The following is a 22722-nucleotide window of genomic DNA, read 5'->3' as shown; positions in this document are numbered from 1 at the left end:
CAGCTGATTTAAAGTGATCAAAGTCTGGGCTGCCACCATCATGCATTATCCCTGCCCAACCTGGCCACCTGTTCCCTTTGCTGGGAGATGGAACTGATCTGGGGGTGTATTGCCAGCCCCTCCTCAGCTCATACTGGCACATGTGTCACCGCACAATGAGCGGGCTGAAAACTGTTGGCATAATTTTTTGGGGGTCATTTTTCAGTGGGCTAATTTAGCTGGATTCATTTTCAGCTCCCTGTTTAGTTCATGGTTACTGTGGTCAGTGGAGCACCAGTGTCAGCACAGGCCGTGGGCTCAGCTCTGTTTAATCTGGCACGAAGCTGTGCCTGTGGCTTCCAGCCAGCTCAGAACTGACCTGGTGACAGCAGGAGATCGGGAAAGGAAGGGATGGAGGATGCTCTTACCTTTGAGAGCACAGGCTGCACTTAAATCACTGAGGCTGCTTGTATGTTCAGTTGGATACATGCTTGGTGCTGGATTGGATCCATGGGACAGAGGTGAAAGGTCCTATGAAAGTTACGCTGGGATGTGCGTGCACACGCGTGTATTTTCTCAAGGTTTGTTTCTTTCTGTTGCCCAAGGTTCTTAATATTGCTAGTAGAGGTGGCTCTGCATGGAGCTGTGTTCTATATCCTCTGAAAAACTATTGCAGGAGAGGAAAGGATGTCTATAAAACCTATTGTCAGGCTTGTTCATGCTGCTATTCTTACATCCTCATCACCTCCTAGGTTTCTTCCTATTTGCCAGAGAGCTAATGAACTGCCGTTGTCACTGCCAGCAGAGGAAGCACAGGTCCTGGGGCAGCATTCCGGTTGAGCACAGGAGGCATTGCTGATGAGGGGCTAGAGGACAGGGGTGCACAGGGGCACTTCTACATGTCCATTAGTGAATGTGGCAAGACATGTCCCTGAGCACCAGGCATGGTGGCTGTTGTAGCTGAACATCGGAGATGAACTGGGCTTGCTGGTCTGGCTGGTGTAGCTGAGTGTATACTCTCCTGTCTTGCACTTCATTCTTCAGCAAAACGTCAAAGAATCCATTTTAATTACTAATATATATCCCTTAGACTTCCTCCTTCCTTTCTTAAAAGGAAAGTGTTTTACCTTGTCTGAAAGAGCCCAGCAGACTGTGCTGTGTGGCTTCTTTTCCTGGGTGAAGACCTTGTGAAAAAGCATTTAAAAGTCTTGATCATAACTGAGCAGCTGAAAATAATTGAGGAGTTGAGAATGCTCTTTAGGCAGCCTGAGTTGCTGGAGAAGCTTCCTTTCTTTGCTGTGGATTCAGGCGGTTGCTCTGTCCTGCTTGCTGAGCCAGACAGCTGAAAGCTTGGTTCAGTCCTGCAGGATCTTCACGTTTCTGGTAAAGTCATTCAAATGACTTAACCTGTGGCATCTGGGTAGCAGTCTCCAGGCTGCTCATACCTGCTCCTTCTGTGTTGTTTTCGGCTAATTGCTGTATCTTCATCATAAATCTAGTTAAAAAAAATGAATGGCCTAGAGTAACATAAGCCAAAATCCTTATGAAGAAGAGACCCTGTGTGATTGTTTTTAATTTAGTTGGTTGTTCCTCATATGTTGATCAATGGTGGGTTAGCATGTAAAAGTAATTGACTTGTGTCATTTCAAGACTGGGCAGACTGTTGCTAGATGACTTCATGGTGCAAGCACTGTATGTAGCTATAACAAAGCACTGTGTCACAAAACTCAACAAGTCCTACACTACAAGTATAGTTTAGTTTTTGTGACTTAATTCTTATGTGTCTTTTTCTGGCTTGGAAGAATTCAGGCATGGAAGTAATAGCATGTGCCTTTTTTAATTGTGTATACAAAGGTGGCCCTTCTGAAGGAGCAGACATTTGCTGTTGGACAGTGGCCCTGCGGATGGTTTCAGCAGTCTGGCTGGTCTGTGACTAACTGGCCTCATAGGTAGGGGCAAGGAGCACCTTCCTCAGTTGTGCTGCTTTTATAAAGAACTTCCTGAGGTATTTTCCCTTCGAGCAAAATTAGCATCCAGGACTGAAGTTCCCAGCAATTCTCACCTTTAATTACACAAGGGAGTGCAGAATGCCTTGGCTCTGCCATACCATCCTGTCCATGATTCCTCTTAGCCTGCAGCCTTCAGATCTTACTGATCAAGTGGCTGGAGCTGCTGATGCCTGGTAGTTGGGACAGGCACCCACACATGCTCATCATCACTGCCATGTCTGACTATTTATTGCAATGGCAATAAAACAGTGGATATCTTTTCTTGAGAATAAGCACATTTATAACAGCCTGGACGCTGACAAGGTTTATCTACTTTCTGGCAACAAAACTGGCTTCTAAAGAGTCCTAAATTTCATGTAGTTGTCACTGGTGTCAAACTCACCAGTGTTAGAGGTCATGAAAGATAAGCCTCAGTAGAGAGGAAGAAGGGGAGTGACCTGCCTGTTTGGTAGACAACTGTTTTTCCTCCTGAATTTTGGTAGGTCATCATTGGCCCTTCTAAGCCTGAAGAGGGCTTTCCTTTTTTTTTTTTTTTTTTCTATTCTCCCACCAGTTTGGACTCCTGACTTCAGAGGAGCTGCTTTTGGTTTACTCTTGAGTAAACAACAGCAGAATTGCGACTGAGGGCTGTGGAAAGTAGCAGTTGTGGCCATAAATGATGCCTCTGGATCTTACTCAGTTATCCATTTTAATAATTTTGGAGACAGTATGTTTAAATTCTTTTTCTTTTTTTAATTCATTTGTTTCAGTTTAGTTCTTCAAATTCCATTCTGGGTGTTAAGGAAAAACTGTCCTGGGGACTGCTGTAGGAATTTGTGGGAGGACTCATTCCAAGGATCTTAAATGTGAGTGGTCTTTCCGTGTTGTAGTAGAAAAGAAATCAAATTGCTGCCCTTAGCCAGTGACTTAAGATACCAAAACACTATCTACAGCATGCTGAATTGCTGTATTTCAGTGCAGAAGTGAACAGTAGTGATTTACCACTAGTTGAGAACTCTTGGGATTTTGAAGCACTGGTGTAACTTGCTGAAAGACAGTACTTGGTAAGCAGAGGAATGAATGGGCTTCTGTACAGGGAAGTCTCAACAGCACGGGGAATTTTCTGTGGCAGTACATGGAGCAGAAACTTATTGATGGGATTTTGCAGAAGACAATCTAGTTGAATGCTAAATTCACACTCATTCAAGCTTTGAGCAGAAAATTAGGCTCTGCTCCAGCGCTATGTTTATGAGATCCCACGACTGCCTACTGTGGGAGGATACTCTCTGAGATGAAGCAACTATTATAAATAGTTTACACTTGAAAAAAAATGCCTACAGTGCAACTTGCAGGACCTGTGGGGGTTAATGCAAGACTCGGGTTAGGTGCTGGGATACCTCAAGCTTTCATTTACATATTTTAATCTCTTCCTCACCTTTGAGGGTGGAGAGTGGGAACACCTTTCTTGTAGGTTCTGTGTGCTTCAGTAAAAATAGGGAAACCATTAATGAAATGTTCTCTTTTTAGATTAGGAGAAGGGGTGGCAAACATCACTGTTAAGTGGTAAAGAATGTAATAATTGTAGCAGTTTTGTAATTAGATCTGTTTTCCCTTAATAGTTGGGGAGAACTAAATACATCTTGCAAGGTTCATCTTTAGGAATAAAGTCCTTGCCATGAAGGAAAAGCTGTAATTGAAGGACTCTCCTCAGTACCACTGCTTTGCAGTGGCTGGCTGCATGCAGCCTTCTCCAGTCCCTGAATAACACAGAATCACTGCACTTCCAGAGATCCTCACTGCTCCTGGGAGCGCTTTGAAGGCTTTTGGAGAGCAATGTTTGACAGCTTTAAGAACTGCCTGCTGCCGGCTCATACAGAGCTACAATTACATTTAGGCTTTGGGAGAATACCCTGAGCCAAAAGGTATTCGGTTCTGCAGGAATCCCCTTCAGAGATAATATTTATTTTAAATTTAACTGGAAATAATGATACAATTCTTATATAATTCCACCCTTCCTGAAGTACTTGAGGACTGAGGGGCTGCAGATGAATAGAATCATAGAATCACAGAATATCCTGAGTTAGAAGGGACCCACAAGGATCATCAAGTCCAACTCCTGGCCCTGTACAGGACCATCCCCAAGAGTCACACCATGTGCCTGAGAGCATTGGCCAAACACTTCTTGAACTCTGTCAGGCTTGGTGCTGTGACCCCTTCCCTGGGGATCCTGTTCCAGTGCCCAACCAGACTCTGGGTGAAAAACCTTTTCCTCATATAGGAATGTAAGTAGTTTTCTGGCTTGCCCGCATAGCTGAGGTAGGAAGGAATGCCTGGTGTGCACAGGAAGTGCAGGTTTTCAGTCTTCAGTTGGGAGAGCTGGAAAGTTGGAGTGTCAGGATGTGACTGAGATGGCTGGGAATTAGACAGTTGCTGGCACTTGTAATATTGCATGTTTTGTTTTGAAGCAGTCAGATAACTTGTCCAAAACTTTTTTTCCTGTGTTGGCAATTAATGTAATGCATTTATTGTTATGTAATTACTCGTTGCACTAGTTTTTTTGCATTTTCTCTCGCTTATTCTTCTTCTATACAGAGGAAGGTTTTTCCCTTCAATGCTTAGGGTTAAATATACAGACCTTGCTTTTGTATAAGAGCGTAGATTTGGTTTTTACAATTTTATATTGATTTCTAATACTTTCTAGAGTTCTGCCTGCATGGCAGAGAAAGAGGAAGGCAGCTGTCATAGAGACAAATTGCACAGGAGACTCAGTCCGGTGCTAGCTCCCAGCTATTGAGGCAAATGCAATTTTATTGTTCAGACTGTACCTCCCTTTTCTGCTTAAATTAATTTTTTTTTTTTATCTATCTGTATTTATGTGTGTGGATATACAAATATATCTTTATATAAAAAGCATGGCATAGTTGCATTGGTTTTAGATCATCCAAACACTTTTAAGGTAAAATAGAAGCAAAAATTGGGTTGTCACATAGAGCTTTCTATCTGCTTATGTCTTTGTGCTAGGAAAACAAGATGATGTCATAGTGGTACGTACTGTCAAAATTTCCTTGGGACAGACATCTTCTGTTGCCACAAATGGTTATCAATTAGTTTAAACAGATCACTCTCAAGTAAAAATCTTAACTAATTGAACCGTCTCTCTTGTTTTCTCCAAAACAAACTAGCATTTAAAATTTAGTAAAACACCTCCACTTTGACTAATTATTTGTTGTTTCAGATTTTGCTAAAACTTAACTGCCTTTTGGATAATGCTGCATTTTTTCAGAGGAATAAAGTTCCTTGTTCTTGGCTTAGCAAGTCTGCTTTGATATGTCATTTGCTGTTGGTTTTTAGAGCTGAGTGATTTTGAATTTGGAAAAGCAGAAATGTAATTATGACCCTTTCCATTAAGAGGCAAGGTTTTCTGTCATTCTTGTTAGAAAAAAAATTATTTTCATTTAGAAAGCTTTGATTTTAATTTGTAGCAATGAAGTAGTAGGAAAGATTTTGCCTTTTCATCCTGTTTTTCTGCTGACTAGGAAAAAATACAGGAAAATGTCTTCTCCCCACTAGCTAAAATACTTGCCTTATTTTAGTTTCAAAGTAAATATGCTTATGATCTTTTGCTAATTACCTTCTGCTCTTTCACCAGCATTTGAATTGCACTCACTCTCCAGTAGAGTCTAATATGCCAAAAATGCGTTTGTCTGGGCTTGAGCTGAAGGGACAAGAGTCCGTGTCTTAATTATGGTAGAATTATCTACTTGCGTGTCACATTAACTTAGATTTATTCCCTTTGCTATTCATAAAACAGGGTTTGCAAACTTGTTGTTGGATTGTCACTCTGAATCTTTAATTTAGACATGCAATAAAAAGGGGAAGAATTTGCTTTTTCAGTAAACTCTTGCATTTTTCCTGTTTTGACTATCTGTTGATTCCTGTTGGTTTGAGAGTGGCTTAAATGGCTTTTCAGTCCACACCACATGTAGCTGTTAATGTTCCATGGGTTTTAAGTTAGACCAAGTACTGTTAGCATCTAAGAGTGTGTTTATGTAATAATGGATGTGATAAGAGTGGTGTGAGAGGCTATTATATAGAGATTTGTGTCTTAAAAGTTATGAAATTGGCTTAAAAATCAGGTCGTCATTTAAAATAATGACGGAGGGGATGTGCACCTTATTTTAGAGCCTTTGTAATCTTTTAGAGGAGGCTCTTTCATAGAAGCGAAGACAGCTAGAAAAATTTTGGTTTGGGCTCCCCCCTAACCCCCATGATTTTGCACTATCTTATGGCTTTTTAACAGAAACATGTAAAATACCAACATGCTAAAAATGCTGTGAATCGGCAATATGAAAGGCAGATTCTGGAGATTGAGATAAAGGTGTAATCTGGCAAATTTCTTTCAAACTCTTTTGTTGATGGTGTGTTTAGTATTGCCTAGGAGAGTCTTTTGCATGAAAAACACAGTAATTACAGAAATCCTCCTCTGTTCAGTACAGATGTCAGCATTTGTGGTCATTGGGTGTGACTGTTAAGAGAGAAGGACCCTTTGGAGCAGCCAGCCCTTTTCTATGGGGTGGTACTCTGGAGCTGGTATAACTGGCTTCCTCTTGTGGGGCAAACATAGTGGAGTTCTACACTACCAGCATGCTCAAGGGCTGGTTACTGTTTTTCAGCCATTTTTGGTATATTATGCAGCTCTAAAAGGTAAGGTGACTGCTGCCAAAGTGTTTTTGCATTGATGGATGAATGGAGTCAATTATAAAGGGTCCCTTCCTTTTTCCTCAGCCTTTGAATAGGGCCTTCAGCAGTTTGGACCTCATTTTCTAGCTATGCTTTTTTCTCTGTAAGGGCGTTTGCATGGTATTTCTGGTTGCTTTTCACATTCAGATATTCATTTCCAATTGCTATTTTTGTGGGGGTTTTTCCTCCTCTTATTTCTCTTTTTTTCTTACTTGCATCATCTATAAATGGAACTGATCATAAATGTCTGTCTGAGGAACACAGGGGCAAGTGCTTTCAGTCATTGTTGCACTGTACTGAAAGTGCATTTGCATTTTGAAAAAGAAAGAAGTTGCAACCCTTTTTTGAAGCAGGATTTTTATTCGTAAACCATGTGCTATTTTTGGTGTGTCAAATATGCAGGCTTCCTGTGTGAAACCGATAGCAAAAAGAATCACAGGAGACCTGGAGCAGTGACTCAGGTCACAGCAGGCCTGTTTGCATGACACTCGTGTCATCAAAATAGTCCTGCTTTGGCATCCTTAAATGAGATTTTCTTTTCCTTTAGATGGTACATCTGTTCAAAGGCATATTTGATCATAAATAATTTGGAGAAAAACAATTTTCTGTTCTTCTGAGAATATCATACATCTTTGCTTCCTTGTTACTTCTGAACTCCTTACATCATCATCATCTGATTTTGGGCAAGTTGTCAATTTTCATTACTAGAGTCTGCTCAGAAATTGTTTCTCCCTTTTTCCTTCCACTTCAGGCATGTTAAGTCAGATAAATTCATGCACTGATGTTTAATAACTGAGCACTAATCACCCTAGTGCAATATTGATCCGCAGCCTTTTTGTATACAATGATCAGAATGAGTAATAGCTTGCTAGTAAACATGGAGGAGTGGGAGGGTGAAGATGACAAGTTAGCCCCATGTAGAAGTTGATTTAGCTTTTCTAATTTCCAGAGGTTTCTAGACTCCATCCAGTAGCATTATCTTCTCTTTCCCCCCTCCCCTGCTCCAAACTGTTTCTCTTCTTGTTCTCCTGTTCAAACCAAGCATAAATCCTCCACTTCTGTAATGGTGTGTCTTTCAGCAAGTGTGCCAGTCCCTCTTCTAAAGTCTGCTGGTGCTGCTGAGGTTGTCCAGTGTCTTATTTTCCCGTGGAGCCTGTCATTTCTCCTTTCAGTTCACTCGAAGCACGCTCAGGCTTCCTATTTCATGGGGGCGTCCTGTGAATATGGCACTTGAAAATGAAAAATGACTGCTTGTGAGTTAATTCAGTTAAAAAGAAGCCAGGGAAAACCCAAGTAGGCAGGGCTGTGGTGTGTGGGTTGAAAGCTGTTTTTTACCCCCTCCTTCCTCCCACTCTTTCCTTACCGGGTAAAAGACCCAGTCTGTGCCTGAACTTGCTATTCTGAATAACCTCTTATCTGCACACAGTGACTGATGCTCACATCCTGTTTGCTACCAGCTTAGCTGAGCGAGTGCCCTGAAGAGTGACATTTCTATTTCTGTTGGGTCTGTTTCAGTGAGTTTGCAGGCTGGCTCTCTGCTGCTGCCTCCATCACATGCCTTTTGATTCTCTTCTGTGAATTTGAGGAAACCTGGTCTTCCTTTGCTGTTTGTATGAAATAGCAAAATCATTGTGGGATTTGGAATGGCATCTGGAAAAATGAGGTAGACTGTAAACAGAGAAAGAATCTATATTAAGTCAGGATTCTTAAGTATTTAGACTTTGATTAATGCTGTGCTAATGCAGAACTAGTCTACCCAGGAAATAACATGAATAAACCTGTGAATCCTATTCTTGCCAAACTGTAGGTTTTGATAAGGGACTTACTAGCTTCCTTGGAAAAACTGTAGATTTAAATGTTCCTCTTTTACTTTAAGTCCATAACACCAGTGAGTTCACATCTTATTTTTCTAATGCAATCACTTTGCCGTGTGTAATAAACTATCTGCACACTTTCAAATCTGTTTTACTGGTGGAGGTGCTCAGGGAAGCTGAAATGCAGTATTAATTATCCATTCTAAAATACACTTGATTGAGTGGCTCATGCTGCAGGAGTTCTTCATGCCAAACTTTGTTGCATCTGCTGCATTTACCAGTTTATTAGTTGCAACCCATGTAGTCATGCTTGTAAAAATACAGTCACCTAAAAACCCCAAGACAAACCCCTCTGTAATTGTCACGTCTATTTTTGAGATGGCTGCGTGGAGAAAAATAATAAAGGGAATCTTCTTCCAATTTTAATGAAGTTTACTGTGAATTAAATGTTGAGGCTAAGCAAGTTCATCTTCTTACGCTTTTTACAAGCCCGTGCTTCTGCGGCAGAATTAAAGTAAAAATGGGCGGAAATATGACTACATCTGAATTAATGGCTCCCACAATGAGACGTTCCTCTGCTGTTCCTTTTAACTTACTCCACCTTGAGGATGACTTGGATGAGAGCTGACAATGTAGCTTTCTTTTACCCCCTGCCACCACATCCTTCTGCTGAGAAGGACAATTTCTGCCATTTCTCCTTCCCTGACCTTGACCATGATAGGATGCTGGGTGCAGGCTCCCCAGCTGTGGCACAGTGGGTGCTGATGCCATATACCTGCAGGGAGGGCCAGGGACTTTGCTTGCTGCCAGGGTGGACACACTGTACTTAATCCACATGCCACGACGTCTCCTGTTGGCACTTGTGGTACTCCCGTGGCCCTGGCTGTCTTGAGCCGTCTCCATCTGATGTGGGAAGAAGCTTTGTGCACTTGTGCACAGATGGGCTGTAGAGCTGCTGCCAGAGGAGACCAAAGGTACAGCTGGGATTGGGAGAGGGTGCTTTTATCACCCTGCAGCATGGCAGTCAGTGGAGACAGGTGGGTATCTCTGTCCGGGTATGTAATTTTCTTGCCTTCTTGAGATCGGAGCCTCCCCATGCTGGAAGGCTTTGATGCTGTGACTCTCACGGCAAGGCATTTGTGGCCAACCCTCCAGAAGGCTCAGGAAGAGGTTAGTGCCGTAGGTGGTGGTGCTCTTACTCTGCAGACGGGCCTGGTGAGGGCTTGCTGCTCTCTGTCTGGCTGTGTGTAGGTTGCAGTGGTGTGTCTCTCAGCTGGAATTTCTTGCTTGGTTTGGATTACAATAAAAATAAGATGCCAAATCCCACCAGGTGAGGAAAGCCCTCACCCACAGGCACTGCAGTTCTAGTCCCACTAGAGTGTCCAGTGTTTAAAAGGGAGTGTACTTACTGGTGCAGCTGGGTTTTGACCTCCCCACAGGAGGCTGGTTTGCTCCTGGAGCTAAACAGGTCTTGCCCTGGTTTGTCTTCATTGCAGAGCCGTTGATCTTACTGTCTAATTTAGGAGACATTTCTCCAGAGCCTTGTGATAGTACCTGGTGTTTGGGTGGAAGGAGAATTGGTGTAAGCTGCTTGCAAAAATGCCAAGTCGTGGTGAAGTCCCAGGTTTTTTTGAGTCCATGAGGTCTGGGCTTATGACATTTGCGCTGTTGAGGCTTCTGAAGCCAGGCCCTGGCCTGATGAGTTTGTGGTGATTTGGGCTGTGTGAGCGAGATGAAGGCTTCACATGCAGTCAAGAGTTGCCTCATTTTGGAGGATGTCTGCAGCATGTGTTTTGTTTTGCTTTCTGGGATTTCATTCAGTCAGGAGAAAGAAGAGAGGGAAAGAAAAATGATAGTGTAGAAATGGTGCACAAGCAGAGTAGAATGTATATGTAAATTGCAGAAATAACGTGTATGTTCGTAGATGTGGGGTAAAACTGAGGTCTCTGTTGCAGGAGGATAGTCATTCTTCAGTCCATGCCTGCTGCAGGTGACAGTGATCTGTTGAGGAGGCTGAGCAGAGCTTGGGATAGAGCACAGCTTTGTTTCTGTAAAGAGCCCAGGGATACGTGGAAACCCCACATCCAGGGAGCCTCTCAAACCATTTATCAAAGTGCTTGGTGTTCCTCCTCAATTCATCGTGCTAACCAATATTAAATACTAAGCAAGGAAAAACCGTATATTAAATAGACGGTTATGGGGGAAATGGTGCAAATCCATTAGCTTTTGTCAGGTCGTCCTTATTTCTGTTTTTATTTGTCACTGCTAATGGATTTAGTGCAACTTACTCCCTCCTACCCATTTCTGCTAGCTGTTAACCCTTTCCCCTGGAAATTCACCCACTGACTAATTTCATCATTAATACACCAATAGGCAAAATATGACCTGCAAACCTTTAGCACAGATATAAGTGTTGAATAATTTTTTTAATATCTCTTGTGTGAAGGGTTGTGTTTTAAAATTGTCCCTAGGTTTCCATATCCAATGTAACTATATATTTATAAGAAAAGGCAATTTGTGTCTTTTCCAATTTTATAATGTAGATAATATGAAGAGTGAGTGTAGATAATATGACCAGTGAGTATTTGAATGAGTGCACCTCAGATACGAAATTAGCATGCCCCACTAAATAGGCTGGAGTCTCAGGAGTTTTTTCCTTTTTGCCTTTGATTTTATTGGTGACCTTGAGAACTTCTTTTTTATTCTTTTGTTTCTGCATCTCCTCAATTTTCTTTTCAATAGAGTAGGGATAATTACACTTTCCATGTATACACAGAAATTCTATAGGCTGAAAGAGCATTATTAATGCTACTTGCTGCCTAATCTCCCTCAAAGTGTGCTTGTGATGGCCTGTCATGCTGACAGGCTTGTCTTCTGGGTGCTCCTGCTTTCCCAGCCCAATCTCCCTGTTTGATCTTGCACTTAGTTCCTTCCTTGCAGTGTCACAGCCTGTCTTCTTCAGCGGCCGGACTTTGCCTAGCCTGGGGAGGCTTTGGGGGATGTCTGGGGTTGCTAGGCACTAGCATGAAACAACATCTACTTTATATAGGAGCCAGGCATTGTTTAAGGGCAGTTAATGAGTCTGCTTTCTTCAACTGCTTGCAGGATTTCTGCATGGCAGCCTAATAGCTTTATAGGGTGGTTTGCATATAAACTCAACAAGGAGATATTTAACAAGCTAAGTATGACTCTTGGAGTTGGGTGACATAATGCAACACCTCCTGAGCCTCTTGGAGAAATCGTTTTATGACGAGAGCAGTGGGAAGCTAATGTGGTATGAGATCCACTGCTGGCTGTAGGCAGTCATTTTGTGTGAATTTACCTGTACTAATGGACAGGTGCTGCTGTGCTGGAGGAGCACTGGACTAGCTGTGCCCGTGGTGTTACCTGGCAATGGGTCACCGTGGTTGAAATAATGGTAGAGAATTGTTCTAGACCCAGTGTTGAAGCGCCCTTTGCCAGGATCAGGAGCCTGGACTCTAGGGATGTTCTTTGGGTTGTTAGTCTTTGGTAGCAGCTCAGACTTGCTGAGTGTCTAGAAGACATTTCTGACTTCTCTGTACTCATGAGGGGAAGTACTGAGGTAAAAAATTGCTTAAAAGCCCACAAACGTCTTCATTTGCGTAAAACCTGAACACAGTCACTCCTGTGCCTACTGTTTCTTTGCTCTACCTGTAGCAGGTAGACAAGGCCTTAGGATCTGTGCCTGTGACACTATTTACAGGGGTCTCTCTGGAGGTTTGGGTGGGAGGCAGGGGTGGGCAGCCTCTGAAGGCACCACTGCAGGGAGCAGGGCCCTTCAGTCTGATAGCACACATTAACCCAGAGGTACAAGGAAAATTTCTGGTTATGTCTTGTGCTGGTGAGACTTGAACTCCTTTAATATTAGAAGACCACTGGACAGTGTGCATTTTGGTAGCACTTTCTTGTGTTGCAGGATCTTGCATTGCATCTTGCCTCTGAAATAGGTTGGGTTTTTTTGACTATGGAATATCACAACCTTCCCTTTTCTCAGCTGTTACTTCACAGCACTGGTCTAGCCTCTTTATTCCTGTATCATTGTTTATTTGTATGCTTGGCTTCCTTTTTGTTTTATTTCATTTTGAGACAAAGTAGTCTTTTTCCACTCTAATTGTACTTCCATTCTCAGGGAAGTAACTTACCCACCCAACCTCTCCAGTCAGAAAGAAGTCCCCATTTTGTGACTGAAAGGAGAGCAGAGACATGGAGATGGTTTATGCCGCTGCACCACTTGAGGAAGAACCAGGCCACTTTCCTAATGGCAAACCAGGGGGTTAAAAGGTTGATGACTGAGTTGGTGTCTGGGGTATCTCACTGAGCAAGTGAGCTAAAATACGAAGAGGTGAGTGTGAAAGCAGAGACTTGGACTTGTGTGAATTGAAGTAATGGATGTTTTTACTTGGAGCAAAATAGGATTTAAAAAGCCCCAACATTTTGTTTTCTTGAGAAATGCTGGTGGGTTCTTGATGCAGGTGGTTTACTTGGGTTGAACACTGTACTTCAGCAATCTTTCCCATCAAACCTTTAATTTCAGGCATTAAATCAACATATGTTTATGATTATATAATTGTGTTTTAGCTAGTCTCTTCACTCTTTTTCATCTTCGTTGTTTGAGCTGAGCTGTGACAGCTACTTTACTGAAAAAAAGAGTTGAAAGTGTGCAGGAGAAATGAATGTGAAGGTTTTGTTATGCTGCATGCAGATATTACTTTAGTTTTCTCTTGGTGTCAAGCTGGCACATAACATTGCCAAACCTTCCTTGGAAGAGCAGGGGAAATTTCTAATTCTCTTAAGTTCATAGGTCAGGAGGATTTTTTGTGAGGGTTTATGAAAATTAAATGCTTAATATGCAGTTGTCACTGTCATAAAGTGTAGTTAGGGTCTATAGTGCAATTCTTGAAGCTGGACATAGAAAATTTCACTGGTCTGTGCTAGAAAAGTTAAAAGATAATGAAGAAAAGCTACCCTTAAACTGCATGAATAGTTATTTGTAACTTTTATGTGAGATTGCAGTAAATCTGAGGAATGTGTTTTGTAATAATAGAAATCATTGGCAGTGGCTTTGTTTTTCTTTCTTTAAGAATTTCTTAGCAGTTGTACTTCTTAATTTAAAAAAAAAAAAAACACATCCGAAAACCAAACAAAAACCCCCACAAAAACTAGCTGACCTCAGATGATTCAATGCTTTGTGTCTTTCTGCAAATTACTTCATTGTTTATTTCTAGAGAACCCACTAAACTCATATGCAAGGTACAAAGTAAACAGGATAAAGTTTTCCTGTTATCTGTGACTACCCACAAAAAACTATTTCCAACTGGAGAATCTATGTAGGAGAGCAGAGCAAGCAACATTGTCTTTCTTAATAACTTGAAATACTAATGAGCAAAGATAACCAACAATTTTAGACAGACTGGCAGACCAACTTCGACATCTAATCTTAACTCTTCCTGAGCATTTGCCAGCCAAATAGTTTAAAATTTATTATGTAATATCACTTCCAAGTTTTGATACTAGTATGTTAATTCTGATGCATGTAGATGAAGGAACTACAGTTCTGAATTGGTTCTATTTTTGCAGTTATACCCTTCATTTGGAGTAGCATGATACTAATGTGAGGGACAGGTAGTTGAATGAAAAAGGTGAGGCACGCTCTTCTCAGTCATCACTGTCTGCAAGTGAATGGCACATAGCTGGCCTTTGAGTAGTGTTCCTGGTTGCACAAGTTCTCTTTGGATATTGAAAAACCTCTCTGCCCTGGCTGTTGCAAGTGCTGATTCAACACAGTATCAGTGGTCACAGCAGGCTTGCATTTTCTAGCCTTTGTGAATTTTGTAATCACAAAGCACTTTTTTCTCATAGTGCCTGCACAACGTTTGCAGACCTTCAAGAGCAGGGACATATTTGGTGAAGGATATGTAATTGATGTTGTATTGTGGAATGGCTTTTAAGTCACTTGGCAGTTTCTCTGCATAGTGCAAAAAGTTATTTAAGCAAGTCATTCTCTCTTGAGGTGGATTTTGCAGTGATTATTGTGTTCCTCTCAGTATTTCAGAGCGGAAGGCAGGGGGTCATGAGGTGCAACTGAGAAAGTATTTTACTTCCCTTCCTCCTGCTTCTCTGTTTCCTCACAAAAATGGCTCATTTTTCTTGTTAAATACATTTTTGTTAGAAGGTTAGAAAAGGGGAATTTGTGTTTAGGAGGAATTCTTGATGTTAGTTTGCTCTTCCTGGGAACCAACCAGAAACCCATTTTAATCAAGGCTTCCAGAATTACTGTCTTGTGGGTGACTGCACTCTCTTGAGCGCTTGTGCAGGTCCTTGCTGCCTGAAGGCCCTGGGCATGCTCTCACCACTCCCAGAGGTTTCATGTGCAGGTGTGAGCAGTCAGCAGTGACACAGAGTCTGTGAAAAGGTGGCTGATGGTTTAGTGCTGCTACATTTGGTGTGGTGCAGACATAGAGGTTCAGAAATGTGTTTCTGCTCTAAAACAATTATTATTTCAGGTTCTGGTCCTGGCTGTAGTTAGTCAAATGGTTGTTTTAAATTTTGTGGTGATATGGATAGTTCTATCCTCCAATTCTTTTTGATCCTGTAGAAACACTTCTGTGCTCATAAAATACTTGGACACCTGTAGAAGTTGTTTGGCATTCCCATGGATTAACTTGGTGGCAAATCTGTGTGAAAGGTTTACTTCGAGCCTGCTGTTGCAGCGTAACTGGACACAATAAGCTCAGGATAAGTATTTCTTTGGAGTAAGAACCTTTGATACCCAATAATCTTTCCATTATTACTTGCAAAGAGGTCACCTCCTGTAACAATAGTAGGTTTCATCCTTGAGAGAAAACTAGATCTGTAATGGTGAATACTGACACTGAAAGGTAGGTTCCTCATCACTGCAGAAGGTGTCCTTAAAGTTATTCACAGGTCGTGTGTTAACGACTGCAGCAACTTGCACTAAGCTAGGCAGGGACAGATGTCACAGTGGTGTGATTTCAAGATTTGATAGCTCGAGGCTGCAGATGTTAGTTGGAAATGCCCTTTTTTTGAATAATAGGAAATCTCTGCCTTTTCTGTTTGCTTTTATGGTTACTGAAGTACCCCTGTAGCCTGCATGACATATTTCTCAGATGGTGTACATCTGTACCACTTCAGCCTGTGTAGCTGCCATATGCCTGATTCATATTGTTGATAGTTTTGTTGAGAAGAGCCTAACCATGGCCACTCATCCCCCTCCTCATTTGGTAGTGGAGAAGTAAGAGGACAGATCTGCTCAGTGGAGAGCTGTTGTTTGGAGTAGCAGGGTCTTTAACTCAAAGTGTTGTTTAATAATTCTCAACTTGCTGTATAACCTAGGTGCCTGTGCAGAGCTGTGGGGTCACCCATGAGTCTTGTTTTGGTTTCTCTCCTCCCAGTCTACCCCTATGTTGGTGCCCAGCATCTTGGTGTCTCTGGTCTCACATGCATGGCCTGGCCTTTCTATCAGGGCTGTGTGCCAACCTTACTGCCCAGCTCACCTCAGCTCTCCCCTGTGCTCCCGCCCTATGTCATACTGGTTTTCCCATTCATGTTACAAGCTGCTTTGTGTCCAGCCAGAGTCCTGTTTTTCTTTTCTCAGTGTGCTGTTCCAAGAGATGCATGGAGGTGTCACCACACCTCCTGCTGCAGAAGGGGAGAGCTTCCATTCCCCTCCCTGGCTCTCCACATCCATCCCCTGCTTTGCAGCAGCTCTGGATGCTCATGAGACCCTTCATGTGAGCCAACTTAATAAGTTTAAATGACATCAAATTGTGTGAGCAGAATAGTTTTCTTTGAAGAAAATGACTTGAAATGGGCTTGTGGAAGAAAGGCCAGACATATGCGAGACATTAGGGAGGAAGACAGTGCAGCGAGGATCAGGGAAGCAGCAGGAGATGGGAGGACCCCTCCACCCACTACATCCCTTTTGGGAGATTTTTTTTTTAGGGGTCTGTTCCCTTAGGGACCATCTTGGTGATGCTGCTGCTGTGAGAGATATGGGCATCTGGAGCTGCTCCTCCCTGGTGTGGATTCAAAGTGAATGTATTACCGGAGCTTCAGAAGGTAAAATTCGGAACTGCCAACATCCCCCTGAGCCAACATGTTCTGTGGTTCCTCTATCTGCTCCCTTCTCAAAGCTTTCTTTTGGCCAGACTGTTTTTATGGCAATGAAAAGAACAAATCTGGGGGAAAAAGCTGCATTCCTAACACATTTCAAGTCTGTGCTAAAATAACCAGGGAACAAATTTCCTCAAATAAACATTATTTGGAATTTTTATATAGATGGGTTATGTTATGTATTTTTTCCCAGCCATTGGTCTTGGAAAGAGCTCAATGCATAATTTTTTTTTAATTGAGCTTCAGGCAGACGGTATCTGATACGTAAGACCGGGCAGTTAGTTGTGAGATATATAGAAGCAAAATCTTTATCATGAGGAGTTTTAATAGTGGGTAATGCTTTTATTCCCAGCTGTAACAACTGAAAGAGCTGACAAGCAGCATTTTAATTATTTCAGTCTTTTTTTCAATTCTACTGAAAAACGACCAAACATTTTTATTTAGATACTAATAGATTGTGTAAAGTAGGATTTAAAATTTTTGTATGCAGTCCATTGGGAGAAAAACTGACTGAACACTGAGCGTACCATGTAACTTTTCATGGCAATGTGTGGGTTTTAATGGCTGGGAGGCAATCAGAATTGTATATATGAGAAAGAGCAAATGTATTAATAAATTGGGCTTTAGTACACAATATCATGGCACAATCTACATATATAGTAAGTGACATAAAAAGGAGTAGCAATTTCCTAGTAGAAAAGGATTTTTTTTTAAATAAAGTTTTCAGTCATAAACTTTTCTGGGGTAAGTTTGTGTTGCTCTCTCTCCCTATTAACACTTCTGAAATAGTTTACATGCAGCTGTAGTTTACTCTTGGACAATGTGAAGGGGACTTGTAGTAACATTCCCCTTGTTTTTATTAACCTTAACCAGGAATGAATGCAGAAGCTGTAACCTGTGATTGGCAGGAGGGAGGTGGCTGTGCCTGGCCCTGGGAGCGTGTCAGGAGGTCTGAAAGCACTCCAGTGCTGAGATGATCAGGGGGCTGTTATCCACTCCTCAGTTACTTGTTGCCTGGGAGACAAATGTAATCCAGGGATTTATTTTTTTTGACCCTTCCTTGCTGGTTTTTGATTGGAGTCACTTTTGACTTCTGGCATGGAGGAGGTAGTGAAGCAGCACACCAAGTGTCATAAGATGGAAATTAATCACTAACCGAGGGGTCTGAGCGCCAGTGATTTCCTTTCCTGTGATTGCTCTGTGTATGGGAAGACTAATGACAAATCTAAACAGAGAGCTAATGAAGCTCTTCATGCCTCCCAACAGTCAAGAAGGATTCTTAACTGGATGACCCTTAAGCTTTCTTTTTATTCCTGCTCTCTTACATGATTGTAGAAAAACAAAAATAAGTGTCTTAAAAGAGAACTTTACATGGTTGGCGAGCTTTGCCTTAAACTGCATTTGGTTTTGCTGGTATATTATAAGTCAGCTCAGTTGCAGTGAAAATATAGCAAATCTACCTTCCCAGTGATTTTTTTTAACATGGAGTGTAATTCTTCTCAATACTTTTTGTGAGAGAGAGTTTCAGTTTTTCAGTGAGATTATTTTTGGCTTTTGCAAGAATACAGGCAAGCCAAACAAATTTATCTCAACTGTAATGAAAGGTTTTGAAGTTACTCTTCAGTAGTGACTTCATATTATAAGGCCCTCAGCTTAAACTAACTCTGATGGTTTGGGGGAGTAATCTCTTCCAGGTATATGAAAAGTCTATCTTGGAAGTAAATAAAAAACCAGAGAAGTTTGGAAACAATATATTGTGTTCCAGTAAGTACAAGTAAGGTAGATGGTATTTAAGTGTAGCTTTTTTTCTTTCCCCAGCTTATCCCATGCTGTAAGAAGTAAGGAATCCAATGAAGGTTTTCTCCTGAAAAAACATTTCTAGTTTTGCACATTGCTTGCTTAAAAGGAAATTTTATGTTCTTCGTCTGGCTCTTGGATGGAGCATGGAAGTGGAATTTGGGAGGTTTGGATTCTATTTTTGACTCTGTCCTTTGCCTAAAAAAGTCACTTACTAGGCTTATCGTGTCAAGTGTCTGGCTCATTGTGTCATGTTTAAGAAGGCTAAGCCTAACAACCTTCTTTTGCAAAGTGGTTTGAGATGTGTGGTGCACAGCTTCCACCACTGACACCAGCAATGGATCTTTCAGTCACCAGCTGTAGTGCTTTACTGAGATGAGAGTCCAAGAGAGTCTCTCTCTAGCCCTTTGAATCTTGATCTCTGGCTATGCAAGGGCCTTGCTTCACTTCAAGAGCTGGAAGGTGTCTTCCCTTAGACTCTTCTGTGGCCTTGTGGTAGGGCACCCCTGGGAAGTAACGGGGGAGATGGGCTTGAACCCCGCCATTCTGAAAGAGGTTTGGCCCCATGGTTTTGCTCCCCCAGAGCAGCATGCAGAGAATGGTTTCTTCATCCCCTCCAGCAGCCGTGCTTGTTTCTGACAGAAAGCTGTTACAGCTCCTGTGGGTAGTGCCAGCCCGTCTACTTTTCTTTGGAGACAAGTTTCACATGGTGCTGTGAACTTCCTAGGTGCACCCACACAGCCATCCAGTGGCACTGGGGAAGATTTTTCTCTTCCATTTATTTGTTTTTGTGGAGAATTTGTTGCAGATTTGCTCTCTTTGTATGCTTGGAAGGAGGTCTGTAAGCACTTCGTGTGTTGCACTGTGTATCCTAAAGCTGTTGGTGAGGCAGAGGAGCATTTAAGAGGTGGTAGGGCAAAGATGGTAAGTTTTTGAAGGAAACAAATGTCTGTTCTTGGTCTTCCTTATGGCTTAAGAAAGTTATATCCCACTTCTGGTGTGATTTTGTGTTTGTGTCTGGGTATGTTTGTTCTTTAACATGTGAACTGAGAGCCTTGTTCCACTGATAGAAGTTGGAGCTGAGAAAAGGGATGATCCTGGACTGAAAAGTGGCAGCCTCCCCTACCTGTCCCAGAAAACATCATCATTTACCATAAAATCTTATCTTAATGCCTTGAGAGCTGCCAGTGGAGTTCAGTCAACAATTAGGGTTGGTGGGGTTTTTTATTATGCTCAAGCAGACCAAGGTTCCTCCTGAGCTATCATTCTGTATGCTTTCATAGTAAAGCTGAGGGAAAGTTGTTTTCATGTGCTTGAGAACTCACACAAAACAATTAAAAATATCCTCTCAGCCTGACCTCTGATGGGATTGAGACAAGATCTGAAATTTCACTGCTTGTAACTGCAGAATAAATACTGAATTTTAGTTTAGTCTTTGCCTTACAGATTGACCGCTTGTGTTGCTCTGTGTGTCCAGAAGGGGTAACTACAGTAACTGTTGTTTTAGCCAATCACAGTTTCACAACACGCTTAAATGGTTATGGGCTTTTTTTTTTTTTGGTGGGTTGGTTTGTTTTGGGTTTTTGGGGTATTTTTTTCCCCTCAGGGGAGAAAAGATGATTAATTTCCTCTTGTAGTATAATGGCATTGATGTCATGTGGGTTGAAGGATAAAGTCCTTTTATTTTTAAAACAATTGCTGGGGTGTTTAACCCCCTCCTTCTTAACCTTGTTTCTTGTTAGTATAACAGCAAAAGGAAAAGAAAATCACTTCCAAAAAGAAGATACTTTTCTTCAAAGTTTCCATTTAACAGTTAAACTGTAGCTTCTTATTTTTCCAGTATGAGGTGATGGGGAAATTGCCAGGTATTAATAAATCATATTCAGTAGTAACAAGAGAGAGGGGGGGAAAGACCAGCCAAACATTCATTCTTACTTTTTTCCCCCTCAGAAGTGTGATTTAAATCATACAGTTGCGATACATTATTAATGGAGCGATAATCTCTGGCAAGCAAACTATGTTCACTTCTGTCAGATAAAAAACCCAAACCCACTGCTTCTACTGACAAATACTGCTAAATAAATAAGGCTGTGCCATTAGATCAAATATTTGATTTTTTTTTTTAATTCTTTTTTCTTTGCAGAGTATTGGAAAGGGGTCCTTGTGGTGTATAGACCCAGAATATAGACAAAATCTTATTCAGGCTTTGAAAAAGACACCCTATCACCCATATTCGCATGTGTTCAATACACCTCCCACATCTCCTCAGGCATATCAAAGGTAAGAACTAGATGCTTTTTATAACTCTAAATGTTTTCATGCAATGTTGTGTGTGAATCCTGGCTAAGACATTCATTGTAATTAAGTGATGCAGTTTGGAACTGGGCTAGTGAAGAAAGCCCAGGAGTGCTGGCAGCAGCCTTGCCTTATATCCAGGACACCTTACCTGCCATGCCCCTGCCTGGCATCAGCGAGCCTGCAGTCTTCCTGCCAGAGCCACAGAGCCACTTGGCAAAGAATGCCTGAAATTTAAGTGCATATAAGCAAATGGAGGGCACTGAAGTGGCCACTTGTCCCTATTATGAAAACGCAGTACCCTCACTCAGTGGAGATGGGCTTGTTTTTTTCTCCCAAGAGAAGTACGCAGCTGGTGTTGCTTGTGCAGGCGGGAGGTGTCCAGGTGAGCCCTGGTATGACCAGCCCTTGTGTGATGGGCACCAGTGCTGGCTCTTGGGATCAGCCCGGACTGCCTGCCTTGCTTCAGTGAAACAGACATGGGGTGGGGTTTTTCCACTCGTTTTGCATTTTTTGATCTGGCTTTCATGACAAACGTTTGCAAAGAGAGAGAATCTGCGGCTGCCATCTGCCAATTGAGAAGGCAAGCACTGGGCTTTGGCAGAACTGCTTTCTCCTCGCTGCTAATACGGAAATTCTTTGCTTCACTTTTCCCAAGCGTTGGCAGGGTGTCACGGCCGGGACAGGAATGCTGCTCGTGGCCCGTGTCACCCCGCACTCCTCAGTGTCGGGGCCAGCCGCAGCAGGGGCCCGCAGCAGCGCGGGACTGAGCGGTGGACGCAGACGGCTGTCCGAGGGTTGGGGAGGGTTGTTTGTTTTTTGTTTTAATTATTGTTTTTCCGCGTTATCGTTGGGGCTGGCGGCCGCGGCAGGCAGCGGCCGGGCAGGGCGCGTGATGGTCGCCGTGGCGACGGAGCATCTCCCCTGGCAAACGCGGCGGGGCCGGCGCCTGTCGCGTCACGAGGCCGCCGGGCCCGGCCGCAGCCGTTGCCCGCGTAACGAGTAATCCCGGCACGGCGCTGGGAATGGGGACCCGGAGCCGGCCGCTGTGTCGCGGGGATCCCCCGCCTCGCTGGGGGTTCCCCTGGTCTGAAGCCGGGGGGTGGCAGGGCTGGGGGTTCCCGAGGCGGCGGCCCGGCTGTCCTGCATGTCCCGTGGGCCACTGGGGAAACACTGTCCCTAGCACCACCTGTGGAAGTACCCCCACTACTGTGCTCTGCAGAAGGACGGATAAATAATTTAAATAGTGGATTAAAATCGTAATTTGTACATTTGAACAAAGCGTGTTCCATGAGCCTCGCTTTATCGTTACTGCTGCCTTTTTAAGAGTATTTTAATTATGCTCATACAGATTTATTGAGAGATTGCCATATCAAGTAGAAGTGTAATGCACATCTGACATAGAAATGGAGGGATTTTGATCTCTTCTAATCCCCACAAACAAAAAAATCCGGCATACACATGCAGGTAAAAGCCAGAGGATCTCCCATTTTTTCATGGCTGAAGCAACTGTTGATTCAATGGGCTGGATTTGCCAGAACCACTGTACAATCTGCTGGCAGATGTTGCTGGTAGGAGCTTTTTCAGGTTATGCTGAAGGAAGCTATGCAGCAGCGCTGCTGTGAGCAATACTTGCAGGGATGAGCCCTTAGAGACACCCTGGCTGGATGTCAGGGAGCCCATAGTGGTGCAGCTGCCCTGTGTCCTGCACAGCCATGTGCCCGCTGCTCTGCCATCCTGATCCTGCACAGCCTTGACCCACTGCCACTCTGTCTTTGCTCTGTGGGGCAAAGGATGCCTGCAGAGTCTCAGACCTTGGGTAAAACTCATGCTGCCCTCTTCCAGTGGAGTGGGTGTCCAGAACCTCATGGCCTGTTTTCATGAGTGGGAGAGGAGAGGGGTACTGGAAGGTGATAGACAGCCTGGGATTTAAGAAAGCATTTTGAAAGACTGCC

General features: G+C 42.8%; 1 protein-coding gene across 6 annotated transcripts in view; it reads left to right on the top strand.

Moving 5' to 3' along the window:
• The window catches only part of FOXN3 (forkhead box N3), a 133660-nt gene that overhangs the window by 8035 nt on the left and 102903 nt on the right, over positions 1–22722 (top strand). For all 6 annotated transcript variants that reach the window (XM_018082441.3, XM_018082440.3, XM_018082444.3 and 3 more), the window contains one exon: positions 20616–20752. In XM_018082441.3, coding sequence (XP_017937930.1) covers positions 20616–20752 — 137 coding nt within the window. The remainder of the gene's footprint in view (positions 1–20615; positions 20753–22722) is intronic.

Source organism: Manacus vitellinus, unplaced genomic scaffold, assembly GCF_001715985.3.
Source record: "Manacus vitellinus isolate BGI_N305 unplaced genomic scaffold, ASM171598v3 scaffold_6_pilon, whole genome shotgun sequence".
NCBI classification, from domain to species: Eukaryota; Metazoa; Chordata; class Aves; order Passeriformes; family Pipridae; genus Manacus; species Manacus vitellinus.
This window is presented reverse-complemented; position numbering and strand designations above follow the sequence as displayed.